Below are 22876 nucleotides of genomic sequence, written 5' to 3' on the forward strand. Positions count from 1 at the left end.
AGATCAACGAAGGTAAGAGAAAGTTAAATTAGTTGTTTTTTTTTTTTTTTTTTGTAAAATTTCTGTAGAATAATGTTGAACTTTGTAAGGATCTGAGAGCAATGAGGTCAAGGGACTCTGTAGGCAATGACATTGACGAGGGTAAGTGACAGATGTAGAGAGAAAAAAGGAAGAAAAAGAAAGACATGAAGAAGAGTTGAGGACGAAGGTTTTTGGTTATTAAAATTTGAGAGAAACTTTTAGGGGGGGTGTTTGCTATTGAGTGGGATGCGTAGGTGCCGAGTGGAATGGGGTGGGGTGAGGTGGGTAGGGTTTTTCTATTTAATTTTGTAATTAATTTTATTAAAATATATGTTTGAAAATTTGTAGTTTTTGAAATTATATATATAGATTTTAGATGAAAATTTTTAATATATTTTTTTGTATAAGTTAGATGAAAAATAATTAAAATTAAATATTATATTTTGATTTTGCTATTTATTAATTTATGATTTTGTATTTGAAATTTAATAATTTTTTATTATTTTTGTATTTATATTGTTGTTAATTCTTTTGCTATTTGATTAGTTCTTATTAATTTATAACTATAGTTGATGGAATTTGAAATTATTATATTTTTAAATTTTTAATTTTATTAAATATGAATGCTTGGTATTTAACATATTATATTTGGTTAATATTTTGATTTGTCTAGAATTAATATTGAATATGAACTTGACTCAAGCAAAAATTTTATTGCTAAACCAAATATGAATGCTTTTATTATAATTTAAATAAAATTGTGAATAATTTTTTTAGAAAATGAAAAACATAAAGTATCATAAATTTTTTAAAAATCATTAAATAAAAATTTTATAATAAAATATGTAAAATTAAAATAAATTCACGATCACAATAACCGTGATTATCGCAATGATCTCTTTTATATCAAAAAACGTAATAAATACGACACGATCGAAAACGTAATCGTAACCGTTATTTAAATTTCTATTGGTGATCGAAAAAGTAACCCATATCAAAGACTATGGCAAATGAGATGAGTTGATCTGGCACTGGCATATTCCATTAAGGCGAAACCTCTTCGACTGGGAGATTGCCCTATGGGAGCAGTTTATGGAACTTCTAAACTCTGTATCCCTTTCTTCTATGGCTACCGGCAGATTGATTTGGACCTACACAACTAAACGGAGTTTACAAGCCAAAATCCTTCAAAATAGTGTTGAAAAAATCTGGAAATACTGAACCACCTGTTGAAAGCTACATATGGAAAGGATTAGCCTCGCCCGAAGTTGAGATGTTTTGAAAGCAATGAAAATATGAATTCCTGTGATGCAAGTACTCCAAGAAAGCTGTTTGAAGAATAATAAGAATAATTGCGTTTTCTGTGATGAATTGGAACATGTGAACCACTTAACTTCTTCTCTGCCCATTCCCTTGGAAGGTTTGGTGCAATAAATGTGTACTGCAATGGGGCATTAATTGGGTTATACTAAGACTTGCATGAAATCAAGATCACAAGCTACAACATCTACCGTTAAGCAAAACTAATATTTTTCGGGTGCTAATCAGTGCATAAAATTAGGTGTTAGCTCAAACAAATTTGAGAATAAAGAAGGGTTAAATATAAAAATAGTGTCTATGCTATATATTTTTTGTCAATTTAGTACTTAAATAAATAAAATTATCAGTTTGATATTTAAATTTTTATTTTATTATCAATTTTGGTATTTTCAATTAAATTTATCAGTTAACTTATTAATATAGTATGAACAACTAATAAAATACTGATACATATCAAAAGTACATTCAGTACCATTTCATCAATTGTCATGTCAATATTAATAAAATATTTCAAAAAAATTTTAAAAAATTCTAAAAGTTTTTAAAAAGTTTTAAAAAATCTGAAATATTTTAAAAAACTATAGAAAATTTAAAAAATAAGAAATATTTTTAAAAATTATAAAAATTAAGAAAATATTAAAACTTAAAAATTTTGAAAAATCTCAAAATTTTAATAAAAATCCCAAAAATTCTAAAATATTAAAAAATGAATATTTTAATAAAAATAAATTTTTCTTAAAATTCAAAAAATTCACATAAACTTGAAAAATAAAAAAAAAATCTAAAATTCTTTAAAAATATATGAAAATTTATTAAAAGTTCTTAAAAATTTTTAAAAACTATAAAAAATAAAATTTGAGAATTTAATAAAAAATTCATAAAATATATAAAAAAATTAAAATTACAACATTAAAAAAGAATGAAAAATTTTCATAATGCTTACCTGCTACAAGCAACAATTTACTCAAACCTTAACTTCTATGAGTTATTGTATCATATCTCTTGAACTTACAGCTTCGAGAGAGTTGAAAATGCGTGAGTAACAACCACAATTTTAGCCATTCACTGATGGCTACGAGATTTTACAAGTGGTCAGTTTAACCGATGTTGTCACGCCCCAATCCGACGGTTCTAGGTCGTGGCAACGCCAAACACCATGAGGTAATCCCCATGAGCATTTGCGGCTAAATCAGTTTTTTCCAAACGCTATTAGTTCCAATAGTACCTCATTATTATTAAATAAACTTTACGAAAATTCTATTACAAAGTCTCCAATTATTTTTTCATAAAAACCATAACAATATTTCGATCACAAAATTATGATAAAATAAAAAAAAATAATATTATAAATATGATTAAATTAAATAATATTTTCTTATTTTGATATATATATATATAAAGATTAAAATAAGATAATTTTTTTTATTCATCAAAATTATTTTATTTTGAAATTTATATAATTTAAATTATCGATGTAATTTTTAAAGATATAATATGTAAATTTAATCTCATAAATTAAAAATAATCTTCTTCACATTAAGAGAATTGAATCATCTTATATCAAAAAGATAATAATCCTCTTTGTAATCATATCTCTTTCAATTAAATACAAATCAAACATAATATAAAATGATTATCTTATTATTTTATCCATCATTTTATACACCAAACATGAGCTGAGTGTTCAGTCTATACATGAAGACTTATGCCCCACTATTCACAGATTTCTATTAATATCATAATTGCATACATAATTAGAAACAACACAAAATCGAGTTCTTACAGCATCAGGAACTAGTTGGAATAGTTCCATACAAATTGATCTTCTTTTGTTAAAACGCTCCCCCCCCCCCCCCCCCCTCTCCCAAAATATCTCGTTTTAGTGATTTCCAACTCTCTCCTTATCAAAATATCCCCTTACAATGCCCAGCCCATTAATGTACAATGATAAGATGCAAGATATGGATTACTATTCATTCCTCCACTAAAACCTAACTGATTTATGCCTGTGAATGTCTACCTTATTTTATAAAAACTTAAAAAAAAAGAAAATCATAAAAAACAATTGCAGAATCAGTTTGTTCCTAGGACAAACCGTGCGAAGAGAAAGAGGCTGCAACAAGTGGAAATGAAACTGAATTTAAAATGTTTCATTTGTTAACACCAAGGACTTCGGATTATATGTATGAATAAGAAAAAAACAATTATCCAAAAGTCTACAGTTTAATGATACATGTACACGTTTACATGATCCAATACTACCAAGTTTGCAGCTACACATTCCATTTGTGCTAAACAACACATTTTCAATAGTGGTGAACCTCAAACGACTTGAAAAGCCAAAATACATTCTATCAAACTGAAAAATCAATTATACCTGTTCCTCTACCTCTTTTCATTTCTTTCTTTCCTTGTTTTCTAGACTTAAACTTGAAAAAATAACTAACTTTAAATGCACCATAAAATTTTTATTCAATATAAAAACAAAATGTGGCAAAACTCATCTGTTCTTTGTGCAGATCAGAAACTGGATGGTGCTATTAGAATGGCTTTTCTCGCTATATTTTCTGCTACTCCGCCCATTTCATAAAGTATTCTAACGGGCAATCAGCTCAACTCTGAAAATAAAAACTAAATAGAATGTGCCTCAAATTGTGTTCTTCTTGTTCATTTGTCCAAGGCCCTCTATGCAAACCTATATACCCAAAAAAAGAAGCAATTTATTCATAAAGAAAAGGAACGGACAAACAAACAAAGATGTGATTCATAATTTTACTTAATTCGATTTTATCTACCAATCAGCAAGTTTGTCAAAATAAAAGAATGGAAGCCAGAAAAAGAAGTTGAAGATGTTATATGAGACACAAATTTCATTTTCATTCCTCAATTGAAAGACAAAACACCACTCTAATATCACAGAAGGATTACAAAGGCAATTTTGAACTTTTCCATAATAAATTTAAATTTTCTTTTTTTAATAATTTTAAATTATCTTTAAACTTACAGGATTTTGATTTTTTTTTTCTCTCAACTTTAATTTGTACATGAATATGTGTAGCATCACTTTCTAATATAAAAATAAATACATTATTGCAAATAATATTTATTATACTTTCGATGTTTTGGATTGTTATATTAAATTGTGATTACAGATATTATGTTTATGTACATTTCAAATGTTTCTAGTTTTATATATAATTTGGCATGCCAATATTGCTACAATTAAAATTCTTCATGATGTTAGTAATTAATAATCAGTATACTATAAAACATGCATTATGACGGTTTTTGAACTTGGCTCCCTGAAAAATTATGAAAATAGTTGGAACAAGGAATGGTTTGAATGCAATTATAAGAAGGCTCACTGTCTAACAATGCACATTTGGAAAATTATTCACATACACAACACATAGTGGCCAAAAGAACAATCAATATTAAGAAAATCAGCTGAAAGATTGCAGGAAATGTATCATGGTTCAACAAATGGAGCCACAATGAAGAAATGCCTAATCCAGTAAATATATTTTCTCATTCTAATAATAGGACTCGAGGCTAATCAATACTTCATGTTCTTGTAGAACAAATTCTTGAATTGATCCAGTATGAGAATGAGAAATTAAACTACCATAACAACAAACTACCATAACAACAACAGGATGCAGGAGGATCTCATAATCTAACAAATAAAACCAAAATGAAGAAATAAATAGTACCATCAAATAATGGGCAAAAAGACAAAAAAGAGAAGTGCCAACAAATACACAATTTCTTGTTTCAGTATGTAAGGGACACAAGGTAAGAATATGCCATAATCAAATGCTTGAATACGCTTCCGAACAATAATTATAGGAATAAGTTATACCTCTTAGAGTAATGCTTGCTATCTCCTACTCTTTTTTGGCTTAAGCCTCTTGAAAGCCATAAATGTAACTGCAGCAGACAAAGAATACCTGCAGAAACATGAAATAGATACAGGGTAAGAGGTATGAAAGGAGGCCAGACAATTTGTTTAAACTTCTGAGATAAATTTGTTATATTGTTGTCTTTTCACTAATGAGATGCTGAGGTGACAACATAATATACTTTGAGAAAAGCCAGAAAGGACATGTACATTCTCAGAATAAAAAGTATAGCGATAGGGGAATTAGGAAATCTAAATAAAATGAAGACATGCATGCTTCCTTACCAATTAATCTGTCATGCATCCTTATAAATGATATCTCTACAGATGAAACTAGAAGGATACATGAATCATTATGTCTCACCATAAGGCATTTTAGTGAAGTGAATTTTTGCTAAAGATACAGATTTCAGTTATGCAGAAGCTTGAACACACAAGATTTTAGATAAGCTTTAATAAGGTTTTCTAACTTCAATTCATTTCTAAAAAAAATCTGAAAATCCTTGAAGCACTAATAAACCCAACCTATGTTTAGATAGATAGTTAGTAAATGCCACCCCTATATTGTTTTTCTATATTAAAATCAGGCCCACCTGAAAGGTACCAGACACATAGTTTTACAAAAAAAGAAAAAAAGAAAAAAGCTCATAGCCACTCAAGATAGAGATTTTAGATGTACAAAAACAGCTGAAAATATTCCATCATGATAATCACATGAAGGTGTTGTTCATTCTCGTAAATAGAGTAAAGTTCATGAATTTTAAGCAATATCATATTTTGTTTCACCTCATCATGCTTCCCTAACAAAACAACCCCAAAATATAAACACTAATTATCAGTTGTAGAAGCAAGATAGCATCCCTAGTCTGGAAAACTTTCCCTCAACATATTGATGCTAAGAAACAATCATGATACCTAAGTAAACACACAAAAGCATACTAGACCCTTTTTGAACTTATCATCTACACCTAGACAATTAATTGACATTGTATACAACCCATCAAACTTGTGGGATTCAAAAAGCATGTTGAAATAGGCCTGACGCAAGTAATTGTTCTATAAGGTCTACATATCATGACACATAAACATAAATATGTAGTCAAAATAATATTTGAAGCATGCATGTAGGGGTGCCTCAATGCATGGCAGCCTCAAGTTGCCTTGAAGCAAAAAGAAAAAGGCATTTGCAGCAAGGTAATATTTTGCTGGTAAGAACCAATTATCATCAAAGAGTAATAAAATTAAAAAAGTTTAGTCAAATGATTAAAGACAGAAAAAAGGACTTAGTTTGCAAAAGTTGCATTAAACCAAATGCAGTTTAAAAAAATGGGGCTCAATTCTCTTATGCTTTCCAAAAGAAGTGGCTTTCTTTGCCCATAACTTGCTAAATTGCATTAGTATAAATTTGTATTTCCACAATAAAAACATAAACATGATATATCTTTATAATAATTAATTATCATTTCTCTGTTTGAGTTTTGTGCAAGATATTTACCTTGTTATATTCAGTTCATCATATTATCTATTCATTACTTAAATTTTCCAATTCAGATTTATTTAATTTCTAATTAAAAATAGAGTATTATTTGCCTTATTATTTTTCCTTTTAAAAAGACAGATAAAGTACTGCTTTCCATCCTTCATAGCAATCATAAGAAAAATAGAAGTATTCTAACTGTTGGAAGAAGATGGGATAGACCATGCACACTAATACCAAATATTCTCAGATATCTCTAACAAAGGAACTATGTGTGCAGGGACAAAATATTTTGGACCATATGATATAATTATTCATACCATGTCAATGTATAATTTAGATGATCTTGCGGCATAACTGAACTGCGAATAAAGCTGTTGATATCCTTCGGAACAGGGTAAGGATTGCTTGGATTAACATTTTCATTGACATCTTCAATTAAAAGAGTATCCTCTGGAAGCTCACAAGCAACAGCAATTGCAGGAGCATCAACGTAAAACCACTGTCTTGAATTTGGATCATTTGCTGGAACAAATATGCTCGGCTTCTCACTCCCTCGGACAACTCCAATAACTTCCACAGAAGTAATAACAGGGGCTTGATCCTGTAAGTTCCAAGGAATTTTAAACTTTTTCTCCTAAGATATAAGTCATCAGCAGCAACCAAAGAATTATGGGATGATAAGAGACAACCTCAACAACTTTTGGCTTCTTAGACCAAAACCTTCTCCACCAGCTTTTTTCATTCTGTTGGACAGGAACAACATCCATACTTGAAGATTTCTCCCTATCTTGTGGAACTTCAAAAGACTTATCTCTCCAGCTGCGTGGGACCCATCCTCTATTTACAAGAACTGGTGACTGCACACTGAAAGTATATTAAAATTAGCTGAATGGAAACACAGCAGGCAATCCCATGCATCATGCATCAGCAAGGAATATGAAGCCAGCAACAAATAACAATTAACCTTCAAAGGTGACCATAAAGGGAAAATGCCACATATAATTAAGGTCGGATAGAAACTCAAAGACCTTGTCATTCCCACTTGAAGCTTAGTTCACTATTTTGTGACAAAAGCCCAGAGCCAAGCAGTCAAAGCCAACACTCTCTTGAGTTTTTTTCCATTTTTTCCTCTTCTTCTTTCTCTTTGTGTGTGGGTTGGGTGGGGGGGAAGAGAGGCTAAAATGACAAAAAATTGGAGCACCTAAGTCCTCAAAAAGGGCTGCTTTTGATCATTTAAGAAATGGTTTTAATACATGCTGGAAAGTTTAAATGGGGTCTAAGGGATCAGCAAATGGACTCACAAGTAGTAAAAATGTAAAGCTTGTCCAGCACACCAATAGCATTAGTTTACAGTTTAAGCCCTAAATACATGACATAATTCTAATGAAAAACTCAATGTCTAAGATACCATTATATGATTCTTCTGTACATGCTTCTCACACAAAAATTTCGAAACTCTAAAACCTTCAGATTAATTATTTTACCTAGAGGTAATATGCATGGTAGCATATGTACACTGTAAACGAGGGGGAAAGAAAAGAACTTTGGGCTTAAGATCGCTACAGAAATCAACAAATGGTAGTGATAGTTTGACCAAAGAGTACAAGAAGGCTAATACCTATACAAATTTATGATATTTCTAAACTCATAAGATCGGTGGCAAGATTATATAAGATGTTTTGATTTTCAATTAATCTTTTTTAGATTTAGTGGTTATTATGATTAGCTTTCTGTGAATCTTAAATTGATTCTCATTTTCTTGGAGATGGATTCTGCTCATTGTATCGTTCATAGATGAAAACAACAGTGATTAGTTAAATTGCCAATTGACACACATTTATTTCAAATCTTTTTGGCATATTAAATTCTTGTAGGCTTTATTTCTAGCCCTGCATTTATGAACACATTATCCCTATGCCAGTAGAGAAATTTTCTGGAAAACAAGAAATAATAACAATAATAATAGTAATAATAATAATAATAATAATAACTAAGGAAATAGCCCCAATATTTGGAAACAAAGACAGATCCAAGCCTTGAACTCCTAGACAGCACAGATCATTTACTTTTCTCTGTGAGCAGAAATGAACTCTCCCAAAACTGGCCTTGCTTGCATATAACTCGTTTCCAATCTAACAATTACTTCAACAAGCAATAATCAAATGTTTTATATGCTCTGCTCATTTCACTATGTTGAAGATATACCATTACGACATAATGTAAACATAACCTAAAAGTAACCATTCCCCTAACTTACCCTTTGGCTAGATGGAGAAAGGATAAAGAGGAGAGAAGAAAAAGATGAGGCATTTTCCCCTTGAGGGAACAGGGAAAGCAATTTTTTTCATTTTCCCCAGATTAGAGAGATTCCTCTTTCATTAACTTCGGATCCCTTTTGCCACAAAATCATAATTTTATTCCTACAAATTATTCACTTTCCACAAAGTAAGGATATTATAAGAAAGTTCATGTTACCTTATCATCTCCACTCCTACTTCCACAAGTTCACTTAAAGACAAGATACAACGAAGAGAGAACAGGAAGTAAAGGCTAAAGTAAACAAGATAACTGGCAGTATTAAAATTGATGAGAAAATTGCTACAGAACTATTTGATTGTAATTCTATTACCAAAAAACCAATGTTAATTACCTCTCAGCATCATCAATGACTGGCATTAGGGGTGTAATGACATAGTAGCCATTTTCAGTCACTCCAGAAATGCTTCTAGAACGGGGCCCAACATAGATTGACCTTCCATCATCAAAAACTCCTTTGCACACAACTAGCCTAAACTCCAAAGTTTCCAAGTGTTCACTCGAAGGAGGCATGTCATTTAGTTTGAAAGGTTCCATTTGCAATCTCTTCTGCTTGTACTCCAGCATCTTTATCTGTTTAAAGTACAATGAATCAAATATAAGAATGCAATTCTGAACAAAAATGAAAATCCCATAAACAATCCTAAAGGTTGCAAGCAAGGGAATGTAGATGAGATAACATGTTCGGCAAGTTGAGAGCGAGAGTCGAATATACTGTTGAGTACACATGTTTAAAAAAGCAGACACATAGGTACAGTTACGCAAAAAGGATTTCTATTGACTCTTACAGCATAACATAAACCTTAAAGCCAAGGGCTTGAGTGCCAGCATCCACTCAAAATGACAGGTGACTATGCTTACAAAGTATATGGTGTACAAATAAATAAACAAAACAAACAAGATTAGTGAGATAATAGAAGGTGTATGCCAAAACTATATGTCATTCATTAGTGCATTAGCTTCTTTAACTATTTTCAGTAATTCCAATGGTCTATCTATATTTTAAAATTATTTTATGCCAGAAATTAAAAAAGAAAAAGAAAATACTAAATATGAATTATTAATCTACCGAATTTCAACAATAAATGTATTTCAGAGCATCTTTACGAGGAAATTTTTAAGAAAACCACTATGGAGCACTATTCTCTCAATGCGTAACTTGCATAAAACCTAAATGCATAGTATATATAGAGACACACACGCACACACATCATTCTCCTATTTGAAAGCTGATGTTCTTTTCATTTTATTTGGTCGACTAATTCAACTGAATAGTCATACCCTATCCTTCCTAATCATGAACCCTGATAGCAAATCCCTTCTATCTCAACAGAAGTCAGAACCATTAGCGTTGGGCCTTCTTTCTTCAAAGAAGCAATTTCCAATTGTGGAAAAAAAAAAAAACTCTAACACTAAAACTATATAAACATGATTTATTTAACACGAAAAAAAAAATCTAGATCAGTTGGGGAAAAAGCAATCATAATGAAAAAGAAAAGGGCAGTGAGGCAATGATAGAGATAGAATAAGAAAAAAATGAATATAGAGATCAGCATTTTTTAAAGACTAACAGAAAATGCAAGAGGATGAATGGAATGTAAAAAGAAAAGGAAATATTTGACCTTGTCTTGCCTTCTGAAAATCTGCCAAGTTCCAAGTCCGAAAGTGATAGCCCCAGGAAGGAAAAGAAACCATCTTGACCATGTTGATCCTTCCTTTTTATCTGCCAAACATCCATATTAATAAGATGCAAATAAAGAATTCCTATAAAGTTTGAAGTAAAACCCAGATGGAAAGAACATAAGATGAAGACCATGAGATTGGGATGAGAAAGAGGAGACAGCAGCAGCAGCGGAGGTGGAGACGAAAGAAGATGGAAGCCAACGCTTTGGCCGAGGGAGTTGATTGGAAATAGAATAGAAGGGGCCAGCACCAGTAGGACGGAGCCTCGTTAGGGTTTTGGAAATGATTGCCATCTTTGCTCTCACATTTGATTCCACCAGCAACAAACCTGTTTTCAGCCCGGACGCTTCAAGGGCATTTGGGTGCGTGCGTGTGCTTTTTTTTTTTTTTGGTCACTTTTTTATTTTTATTTTAAAAAAAAAAAGAAAAAAAAAAACCCTTAAACTTTTTCATATTATTTAGATAAAATTTTATACTTTTATTTAACTCAAATAAACCCTTAAATTTTAATTTACATTTAAATAAACTCTTAATCTTAATTTATATAAGCCTAAACCTTAATCTTTAATTTATAGCTAAATAAACACTTATATAAATCAATCTTTCATTGAAGTAAAAGACTTATCTATAAACAAATTAAAAGATAAAAACTTATTTGAATAAAATAAAAATATAAGAGTTTAGTTAAAAAATGAAATATTGAATTTTTTATGCTATATAAATTGAATTTCAAATTTTGTGTGATTACAAAAATTTAATAACTGATTTTATCCATTCAAATTATCACTTCATCAAAATCAATGTCACATCAACAAAGTTAATACCCACATCATTAAATCAACGGTCACATCAATATTTTTAATAATAAAAAATTAACAAAGATAGTGATTTGATTAAAATTATCAAATCAAAATAATATAAAAATTAAATTTATATAAATTATAATATAAAAATTAAATTTCAAAGTTTAATAAATTATAAGAATCTCTAATATAATTGAACTAAATAGAAAAAACAATTGAAACTGAATAAATATTACAATTTCAAATAAATTTTTTATTTTATCGATTTTTCTCACTTTAACGACAACTCTAATAGTCACAACCCTCGTTTTAACTACAAATCTTTTTTTTCCTTAAAAAAAATCACAATTAGGAAACAAAATGCACACATTTCTTTTCTTTTTCTTTACCTTCCTTATTTGTGAGCCTAAAAATAAAAGAAATTTCCCTATTATCAATTTTATCACTTGTCATTTTTTTTTCAAGAAATATTATTGGTCATGGTGGCAAACAATCAATTATTTTCATTTTATATCATTATATCATATTTTAAATTGATAAGTTTAGATTTGGTCTTAAATTGTTTTGGTATATATATATATTATTCTTAACTTTTTCGAGAGTAAAGCAGTAGTGAAGACACTTTCCATTAGTCCATCTTTCATGTTTAGTTTTATATACATATGCATGCCTTTTCTTTGTAACCTATTACAATATATTTAGTTTACATCAACCAAAACAATCAAAATTTTGTTGGGATTTTTAGGTTCAAAACTTAGAATAAAAGTGAAAGGTCATTGATGTGCTTATTGCAATTGTCACTTTCTATCTTTAATAGCCTCCACATTTAAATATTCTCTTACAAATTGTTTTTCATCTAATTTCAAATATTTTCTCTTTTTTTATTTCTCATTTTTTCCCTAACGATTTTTCTTTTTTTTTTATTTCAAAATAAAAAGAGAGCTATTTGTGCTAAGTTCGAACTAGGTGATGACCTCAAATGTATGAATTAGAGAGTCAAGGGAAAGAGCTCAGAGATAAGAATGAAAAGGTTTAAAGAATAATTGGTTCCCTTTACCTATAAGGAGTAAAGAGGTATTTATACACATCAGCTTAGACTAAATTACTAAAGTACTCTTACTCCAATTGTGAACCACTCTCTTAGGATAAAAAATAATTTTATCCTTATAACCCAAAAATGCCCCTAACAGTATGTACTTCCAAAAAAATAGCCTAAAGATTCAGACGATGGTTGAGCTAAGGTGTCCAACCTATTTTGTGTTTTAGTTGATTTGTTGAAATTGAAGGATACATTTGAGTTTATACTTTAAATGTTGATTTTATTGTCCAACCTTTTAGTGACATGAGTGGTTTGAGATACTGATATGATAAAATGTCATTATATGATTTATCTTACATGGATGACTATTGGGATCTCAATAGTTGTTTAACTTTGTTTGTTAACTATTTAACTTTGGTCAAGGCTAATAGGCATCTGATCTAGGGGCTTTTTAGTTATCTAAATCAGTTACCTAATAATCGATGTGATAATTTATAGTTTTTATAATAAATTCTAAATTCATTTGTGTTGAAGGGATTTATATTGAAGTAAATCTATGCCGAGGTGATTTATACCGAAGTGAATCTATGCTGATGTGATTTATATCGAAGCAAATATGTACCGAGATGAGTTATATTGAGGTGAATATATGCCAAGGTAATTTCACTGTGGTGAATTTGATAAATTTGAACTCTTGCGAAGATAATTTTATTAAGTAGGCCTTTATTAAATGAAAATTTACCAAAATGAGCTCTTTTGAAGGTAAATTTTCTTATAGTGAACTTTTTTACCAAACTAAGCAATTAGGTTAAGCTAACCATTTTTAGCCGACATGCTCAAGCTAAGCCTTTATAAAGGTAATTTACAGAGATGAGCATTTTAACTAAAAGTAACCGAGCTAAATCTTTATGAAGGTAATTTACCAAGATGAGTTTTTTGGTTGAAGTAATCGAACTAAGCATTTATGAAGGTAATTTACCAATATGAGCTCTTTGGTCGATGTGGCAAAGCTAAGCCTTTATAAAAGTAATTTATCGAGACGAGCTTTTTGCTCGTTGTGGCCAAGCTAAGTTTTTATAGAGGTAATTTACTAAAATGAGCTTTTTGGCCTGTATGACTGAGTTAAGCCTATAGACAACCCATTTTGTCCAGCTAATTTTTTGAGATCAAAATGGGTGTTACTCGTAAATTGGGCCATAACATGAATTTTTGGACCTAAAATATTAAAAGCCTAAAAATCTTAATCTTAATTTTAATTTTAATTTTAGTTTTAATTTTGGTTTTGATTTTTTTTTTAGTTTTTTTTTAATTTTAGGTCAAAGTTAAAAGTAAAAAAAAGTAAAAAGAAAAAAGAAAAAAGTCAAAGAAAAGGAAATAAAAGACATGGGTTTTTGAAATTAGCAAAAAGCTTTGGACCTTTCAACCTCAGTTTCGATCATGGATTCATTTTCAGATTCTAAGATTCAACTATATAAATCCTTGGTCCTTAAGTCATTAAAATAAAAGAAAGATCACATAAGATTTCAATCTTCGAAATCTAGTTAGATTTGGTGGAATCTTGGATTTTCCAAGTAAAATTGGGACTTAATCACTATAAAAGCACCCCCAATCAGTGAACAAGAAGCAATAAGCTAATACACAAAAATCAAAAAGTAATTGGCAAATTACAATAATCAAAGGTTTTGCAAAATCATTTTGGGTTCTTGGTTTAATCCTTTTATGTTAAGGAATTTGCTCTGAATTTAAGATTTAAATGCTTTTTTTTATTATGGGTTCTTTCTATAATTTCTAAGCTTGTTTGATTGTTGGGTTCTTAGATTTTGAATTTTGAGGTTCTTTTAGGATTGATGTTTGGATTTTTGTTTTTTGGTTTCAATTTTAGAATCTAGGAATTTATAGGAAAAGTTGTAATTTTTTTGAGATTGGTGTTTGAATTTTAAAAATTTTGGGTTTTATAACTTGAACATTTGAATTTTTCGATAGGTATTACAACGATTGAAGGTTGTTGATGGTGGCCATTTTCTAGGTTGATGATTTCTTTTGGGATTGTTTGAATTTTTTGACAATTGATTGAATTTTGTAGCATTGGAATCTAGATTTTGTAGCCATTTTTTGAATTTTGTTAAATTTTCTAGTGAACTTCTAGAAAGAAGTCAGAGAAAAATCGAGCTAGAGAAAAAAGAAAAGGTAGTCCTAAGAAAAAATAAAGGATTTTGGCTTTTAAAGGGCCAATATTTACATCCCAACCTGCATCAGATTCACACACCATCCCACCTAGGACTCGACCCAATCGTAGGTGTCCTCATTTCTTTTTCCTTTTATTTTTTGATTTTATTTTTTCTTATTTTTATTTTCTATTTTTCTTATTTGTTATTATAATTGTGTGATTGAATTAATGTGATAAGAAAAAGAAAAAGAAAAACATAGTTTTATTTCTACATGATGTTTTTATGAATTAATTTTTTTAAATAGTATTTATTATTGTGCATGAATTAAATATATTGCATAATTTAATTTTTTTTTGCATGAATGCATGATTATTAATTTATTGTAATATTACATGATTATTAATATGTTTATTTGCATGATTATTAATATATTAACTTGCTTGATTATTAATATATTTACTTGTGTGATTATATGATTTACATGATATGATTTTATATTTATTGTATGATATGATTTTATGTTTATTGCATGGTATGATTTTATAGTATTGCATGATTTATTGCATGCTATAATTTAATATTTATTGCATGATATTATTGCATGATAATTTTTGCATGGTATAATTTAATATTTATTACATGATTGCATGATTAGTTGATATTTTGATAGAATTTTTCTATCACCAAGGTGTGTAAATAAATTAAAGGATTGGATTTGATTTGATTTGCACGATAAAAACCATTTTAATTAAGGCTTAGTTAAGATAACACATCATTAATTGGGTATCAATTTTGGCTGTAAAGGGGTGCTAAAACCTTCCATGCACATAATTGACTCCCAAACCTTGTTTTATTGATGTAGACAAGAATCTATCCTTTTTAAAGACCTTTAGTTCAAACTTAAGACAATGTTAAAATGGATAAATTCACATAGGTAACCAATCACACCTAACTAAAAGGATTGGTGGCAATTCCATGATTTTTGCATCTAATGGGCAGGTTCTCAAATCTCAACATTATGATAGTTTGGTGACTACATTGGGAATATTAGAGAGTCAAGCCATTAGTTAGTTATGTGTTATCTTAAGCTTTGCTTTGATGGTTTTATTATGTAATTATTTATGACTTTCATGCAAACTAACCCATTTGTTTATGGTTTCTTATTTTTTATAGATTTTAATTCTTATGTACCAATTTAATTATTTGACATGTCCTTTTACACAAACTACACATGCATTCATGCATAAGTTCTAGACTTGAGCTTTGTCTTTTATTAGAAGGGAGCAAATACTTACACTCTCATGAGACGATAACCTTCATGTGAGTTAGAAAAACTCGTATTCAAATTGAACCCTTTTATTTTGAGTTTATAATGGTGGATGAGGATTTGGGTGCCTTACTAGTCTATAATGGACGATGGTGTAAAAATAATTTGGGAGCTTTTAGAGTGTTAAACCTTTAAACCCAGCATGTATATAAACTTTAAGGATTTGAACTGAATTAGAACTCTATTGACCCTTTGTTAGAAAATCTTAAATAGGGCATATGATGGGGCATTCATCATTATTTTGCTTGTAAATTTATTTATTGGTTCCTATATATATTTTGTGCATACTAACCCTTGGTATTGTTCTTTATATATATTATGTTTACTAACCTTTTTTTTTTTTTTTTTAAGGAACCTTTTTCTTGTCATATATATGCATGCATTTACATTAATAAATCTTTTTTATAACATACATGCATTCATTCATGCAAAAACTAAAGATATGATGGTTTCATGAATATCCCTCCAAATATGCACCATAATTGTGGAAACTCAAGGTTTAGGGATAATTTAATCTTCAAACAATCTAAGGTGCTACAACATTATATATCAAACAAGGATCATGGAAGAAGAAAATTTTTTTCACCTTCAAAAGCTTGAAAAGCCACAAGAAGATATGAAAGGGCAGCTAGAAACCATCACTGAATTGCTAAAATGCATGAATAAAGAGAAGAAGATGGTGGAAGAAATGGTATCCTAATACGAAACTGACACTCTATATCCTCTTGATTTTGGCCTAGACACTACACAAACATCTTAAGGGACCCAACACCAAATGCCAGTTACCGTAAGCTACCCCTACATGCAGACTCATATCCCAACAACTGCTATTCCTACTCCCATTACCTCTATTCTTGATATCAAGATAATTGATCTAACCTAAGTTTCTAATCTTGATGATCTAAAAAAGTAAGAAAAACGAAAGATAGGCCTTACTAAAGCTAAAGAAAGTGCTAGTTCTCAAAAGATGGATCTCATTGAAAAGAGGCTTAGGGTAATTGAAGGGATAAATTTCTATAGATCCATAGACGTTGCTGAGTTATGTCTAATTCTTGATGTCATGATCCTACCAATGTACTTGAATTTAAGAAATACAATGGAACTAAATGCCCTATCACACATGTAATAATGTACTACTGTAAAATAGTTACATACACACATGATAAAAAGATGTTTATCCATCTCAGTTTAGCCATTAGATGGTATATGCAACTAGATAGATCTCGCATACGTGTATAAAGACAACTTGTAAGGGCTTTCATTACATAATACAAGCATATTATAGACATGGCGCTAGACTATATGTCACTCTAAAGCATGGAAAATAAGATAAGTGAAAACTTCAAAGAATATACTTAGAGGTGGTGGAAAGATATGGCTGCCCAAGTTTAACCTCTATTGATTGAAAAAGATACTACTATTCTATTTGTCAAAATTCTCAAGACTCTTTGCTATAAGAGAATAATTGGTAATTCCACCAAAAACTTTAATGATATGGTGATTTTTGAAGAGATAATTGAGAATGCCATAAAAAATGGAAAGGTTACAAAGAAAGAGGCTATACTAAAAAAGAAAGAAGGAAAAGCTTAAGATATAATTCATGAGGGGTAATAGGTTGGAGGCTTTACCCCATACTATCCTTACCTGATGTACTAACCTTATTATCCAACCATAAACAATATATTCCCAAGTCTCTATGTATACCAACCAACCTTACAGCCACCCAAATCTACACTTATAAATCAATTAGCTGCTTGGCCAAAGAACTAGATAAAAAAAAAAAGAGCTTTCATAAATTTAATTCTTATAACATACACTGAGCTACTCTTTCGACTCATTGAGAAGCATTTGGTTGCACCAATTTATTTGGAACTTATGAAGCTTCTCTACCTTAAGTGGTATGATGTTACTGTCACCTGTAACTATCATATTGGCATTGCCAACCATTCTACAAAAAATTACAGAGTATTGAAGTATAAAGTGCAAAATTTTGTTAAAGCTAAATTGGTAAATTTTGATAAAGAATTAAGGTCAAATGTCATCAATAACTCTTTGCCTAACCACACAAGGACATAATTTTGAAAGAGTTTTTATGAATGTCTATCACCTTAGGAACTTTAAGAAATAATGCAAGTCTTGAACATTTTAGAGTCGTTTATGTCAATCTTTTATTTATCTTTCATCATTTAAATAAATGACAAATGTATTTTCATTACATTTCCAATTTTATTCCATTACTTTTATATACATGCTTTTCATATTTTAATGACTTTCATGTTCAAATTAATGAATATTCAGGTAATCATGATAATAATTTAGGATTCAATTTTTAAAGCATCATTCATATTAGTGAAATTGATAAGTTGAGACTTTTAATCTGTTGGGATCACTGAAGTAAAATAGGATAGGTTTCATGAAATAAGACTAGCATAGGATTTCACTCATTCGTGGTATGTTTCATTCACAAGTTTACTCTTAGTCAACAAATGTTCTTTATTGAGAGTATTCATATTTGAAATGAGAAATAGCTATCTTTATTCTACTTTTCACACAAAAAGTAAAATTATTCATTTGCTACCCTATTTAAGCCTATTGAATTTTCTTTAAAAGAAACCTTAACCAAGGATCACCTTTCACATTGGGGGGTAAAGTTTGAAAAAAGCTTGATCACAAAGAGAAAAAAAAAAAGAAAGCAAAGGACTCTAATACTTCAAGGGTTAAAAAGAAAAACTTTTTAATGCTTAGATTTTTTCTAAAAAAAAATGAAAAAAGCAAATCGAAAAAGTGTAAAGAAAAGAAAGAAAAAAGAAAAAGAGAGATTTGATCAAGAATAGGGCAAAAGGCTGAGAAGCTCCACATAATGATAAATTATCCTTTGATTTATAACCCTTCAAATGAATTTTGGGCTTACTTTATCCATTTGTTTCATAACCCCTCACCCTAGCTTACGTTACATCCTTTAAAAATTTATTTTGATCGAATTTAAATGCTCAAAGTGGAGAATCATGAATTGAACTAATATAAACTGGCAATAAAATTGTTGGAAATTTTGATCAAAATGTCATTAATGGATAAAAAAAATGAAAAGGAAAAGATATGGAAGAAATGTGCAAAAAAAAAAACCAAAAAAAAAGAAACAAAAAGAAAAAAGACTTAAATTGAAAGTCTAAAAAGACGGTTTAAGTAACAAAAGGGGAACTTCAAAAAATAATTAATAGGGATCCCTAAAAGATATGGATAATGCCTAGATTAATGAGCTCAAAGACCAAGGATATCAATATAATGAGTTTTTAAAAAAGAATTCAGAATTTATTTATCTAGAATTGTCTGAAGATTCATTATCTTAGATGTTATGAACCTATCTTAGTGCTTATCTTGATGATTTACTTGAAAATGATTTCTTTGCCTATTTATTCTTTACCAGACTTGTTCTTATAATGAATATCTTTTCTGTGATTTTTTTGTTTATCACTATTTATTCCTTCCGTAATGAACTAAGAAAATGTGATGGATTACATTTGGTATTCAATTAAAATGTTGATGAAGGAATAAATGATTGATATGAAAGAATCTTGCATTATTTCAAAAAGTTAAAGATGATCAGAAGTTGATTGAAAATGAAATGAGAATGATGAAAGAAATTTAAAAGGATGTTAACCCTTATGGTTTATGAAAGAAAAACATTCCAAATGCTGAGATCTAATGATAAAGCTAATGAAGGAAAATTTTGGGTCACAAATAAATAGATACATTTGCTAGCCAGTTATGATGAGAAGTTGAAAAGAAAACATGAAGAAAAATTTTAAGATCCCATTGAAAGAAAAAATTTTAGATTTGAATGATACAATGGATGAGACTATTATATGGTGCATGATAGCCCATGGTGGAGAATATAAGTGTTGAATAATTAAAAGAAGTGAGAAGATAAATCAAGAGCTTTGAAACCCTCTGATTTACCACAATTGAAAGATAAATGAATTGCATAGCCTACATTGCATTCACCACATGCATTGTAATCGTGCATCAGGATAAGAACATTGCATTTATGGCATTCATTATGGAAAGAAAAATTAAAGTTTAAGGTGTGAAATTGGGTTGGAGTTTTGAAAATTCTTTGCATTGCATTCATTGCGTCTAGTACATGTTGCATACATTGCATTCATCATATTCATTCAATGCATTTCGCATGTTTGAAAATAGAACAATTAAAGTTTGTATCTTGAAACTAAATTTGAAAATTATGAAAAATCTTTCCATTCATTACATGTGTTTATTGTATATGCTTGAAAAACAGGAAGAAAAACTAGATAATTTTAAGAAAAGACATTGGAAAACATTAATAATGATTAAGATGAGATATAAAGACTCACTTAAGGTAAATTTTTTTTAAAGTTTCAATGCCTTTGTTAAAGAAAAGCTTTGTCAACTGTAAAAATGATTTATAAAACCTTAGGGCATGATCTTGAAAATTTCAAATGTCTATTTTGTTTAAAATTTCAAGCTTTTGTCGAGAATAAGCTTTCATGAATGAAAATTTTAAAGTTTAAAGCCTTAATTGATAAGTAGTTTTCCTGGATGAAAATATTTAAATTTTTAAGCCTTTGTTGAAAAAGAGCTCTCTTGGATGAAAATTTTAAAGTTTCAAGCCTTTGTTAAGATGAAACTTTCTTAAGTGAGAATTTTAAAGTTTCAAGCCTTTATTGAGAAGGAGCTTTTCTAGATATGATTTTATTTTTCAAAAGTTGAAGCCTTGATGGGAAGTACTTTATTTTTCAAAAGTTGAAGCCTCGATGGAAGAGTATTTTATTTTTGAAAAGTCGAAGCCTCAGTGGAGGAATATTCTATTTTTCAAAAGTTAAAGCCTTGGTGGAGGAGTATTTTATTTTTTTCAAAGGTTTTGAAGCCTAGTGCATAAGCATTTTTCTTGAAAAAGTGAAGCCTTTATTGAAGAGGAACTTTTGCAATTTTCTTTTTCAATTTTTCTAGACTCGAACAAAATGGATGTCTTTTTGTCTTTATATATTTCTTATTTCACAGAAAATGCACAAAGAGGGGCAGCTGTAGATACCTTATTTTGTCCAGGTAATTTTTCGAGATCACAATGAGCTTTATTTGCAAATTGGACCCTAATATGAAATATTGGACTTAAAAGATTAAAAGCCCGAAAATCTTAATCTTAATTTTAACTTTAATTTTAATTTGATTTTAATTTTGATTTTAGTTTTAATTTTAATTTTGATTTTATTTTATTTAATTTTAGTTTTTGTTTAATTTTGGGTTAAAGTCAAAAGTCAAAAAAAAAAAAAAAAGGATTGGTGTTCGAATTTTGGAAATTCTAGGTTTTCTAGCTTAAACATATGAATCTTTTTGTGGGTATTACGGTAGTCGAAAGTTGTTAACGATGGCCATTTTATAGGTTGATAGTTTTTTCTAGGATTGTTTGAATTTTTCAACGACTAGCTAAATTTTTTAATGTTGAAATCTAGATTTTATGGTTATTTTTTGGATTTTGTTAAATGTACTGGTAAACTTCTAAAGAGAAGCTAAAAAACAAATCAAGTTAGAAAGAAAAGATGAGGTAGGTTTAAGATAAAACAAAGGATTTCGGCTTTTATTCTGACACAAATGATACCGTTTAAAAGAGTAGGATCCCCATCCCACCCTACATCAAATTCGCATGCTAACTTGCCTAGGACCTGACTCGATCGCAAGTTTTCTTTTTTCTTTTTCCTTTTATTTTTTTATTTTGATTTTATCCTTTTTTTATTTTTTGATTTATTATTTTAATTATATGATTGAATTAATGTGATGGAAAGAGAAAAAGATAAAAATAGTTTATTTTTGCACGATGTTTTTATGAATTTATTTTCTTAAATAGTACATATTATTGTGCATGATTTAATATATTTTTGCATGAATGCATTATTATTAATTTATTATAATATTGCATGATTATTAGTATATTTATTTGCATGATTATTAATATATTTACTTTTATGATTATTAATATATTTATTTATGTAATTGCATGATTATTAATATATTTATTATTGCATGACATGATTTTATATTTATTACAAGATATGATTTTATATTGCATGATATGATTTTATATTTATTGTATGATATTATTATTATATGATAATTTTTGCATGGAATGATTTAATATTTATTGCAGGAGTGCTTGACATTTTGATAAATTTTTGCATCATCATGGTGTGTAAATAAATAGAAGGATTAGGATTGATTTTGATTTGCATGATAAAAATCATCTTGATTAAGGCTTAGGTAAGATAATACATAATTAATTTGGTACCAATTTTGAGCGTAAAGAGGTGCTAAAACCTTCCCTGCATGTAATCGACTTCCAAATCTTGTTTTATTGATATAGACTAGAACCTATTTTTTTTAAAGACCCTTAATTCAAGCTTAGGATAATCTTGAAATGGATAAATTCATATAGATGGCCAATCATACCTAGCTAAAAAAAATTGTGACTTCATGATTTTTGTGTCTAATTGGTAGGTTATCAGACTTTAATGTTACGATAAAACCTTTATGAGGCAATTTACCAAGACGAGCTTTTTGGCTTATGTGACCAAGCTGAGCATTTATGAAGGTAATTTATCGAGATGAACTCTTTGACCAAAATGCCACTGAGCTAAGCCTTTATGAAGATTATATTTTGAAATGAGCTCTTTAGTCGATGTGGTCAAGTTAAGCCTTTAAAAAGGTAATTTATTAGGATGAGCTCTTTGGTTGATATGGCTAAGCTAAGCCTTCAGGAAAAAAATTTGCTGAAATGAGCCCATTAGTCG

At 29.3% G+C, this 22876-nt stretch overlaps 1 protein-coding gene and 1 long non-coding RNA gene across 3 annotated transcripts; both read right to left on the reverse strand.

The window, feature by feature from the left end:
* Window positions 1–963: 963 nt before the first annotated feature.
* Window positions 964–1695, reverse strand: LOC149514043 (uncharacterized). The gene is made up of 2 exons (XR_016328976.1): window positions 1248–1695; window positions 964–1172 (listed from the first exon to the last, which is right to left on the reverse strand). It is a non-coding gene; the product is annotated as an uncharacterized LOC149514043 (long non-coding RNA).
* Window positions 1696–3470: 1775 nt separating this feature from the next.
* SURF1 (Surfeit locus 1 cytochrome c oxidase biogenesis protein) lies at window positions 3471–11097 on the reverse strand. 2 transcript variants are annotated; one of them, XM_022870203.2, is made up of 7 exons: window positions 10852–11097; window positions 10661–10761; window positions 9373–9611; window positions 7409–7586; window positions 7040–7323; window positions 5204–5291; window positions 3471–4036 (listed from the first exon to the last, which is right to left on the reverse strand). In XM_022870203.2, exons 1-6 carry the CDS (start codon window positions 11012–11014, stop codon window positions 5222–5224), a joined length of 1035 nt encoding a protein of 344 aa, XP_022725938.1. In that variant the 5' UTR covers window positions 11015–11097; the 3' UTR covers window positions 3471–4036; window positions 5204–5221. The 2 variants fall into 2 exon arrangements, with proteins under 2 accessions (XP_022725938.1, XP_022725949.1); XM_022870214.2 differs by having other exon boundaries at window positions 7412–7586; window positions 10852–11094.
* Between the last annotated feature and the right edge of the window lie 11779 nt (window positions 11098–22876).

Source organism: Durio zibethinus, chromosome 17 (assembly GCF_047325235.1).
Source record: "Durio zibethinus cultivar Kanyao isolate XHJ-2024 chromosome 17, ASM4732523v1, whole genome shotgun sequence".
NCBI lineage: Eukaryota > Viridiplantae > Streptophyta > Magnoliopsida > Malvales > Malvaceae > Durio > Durio zibethinus.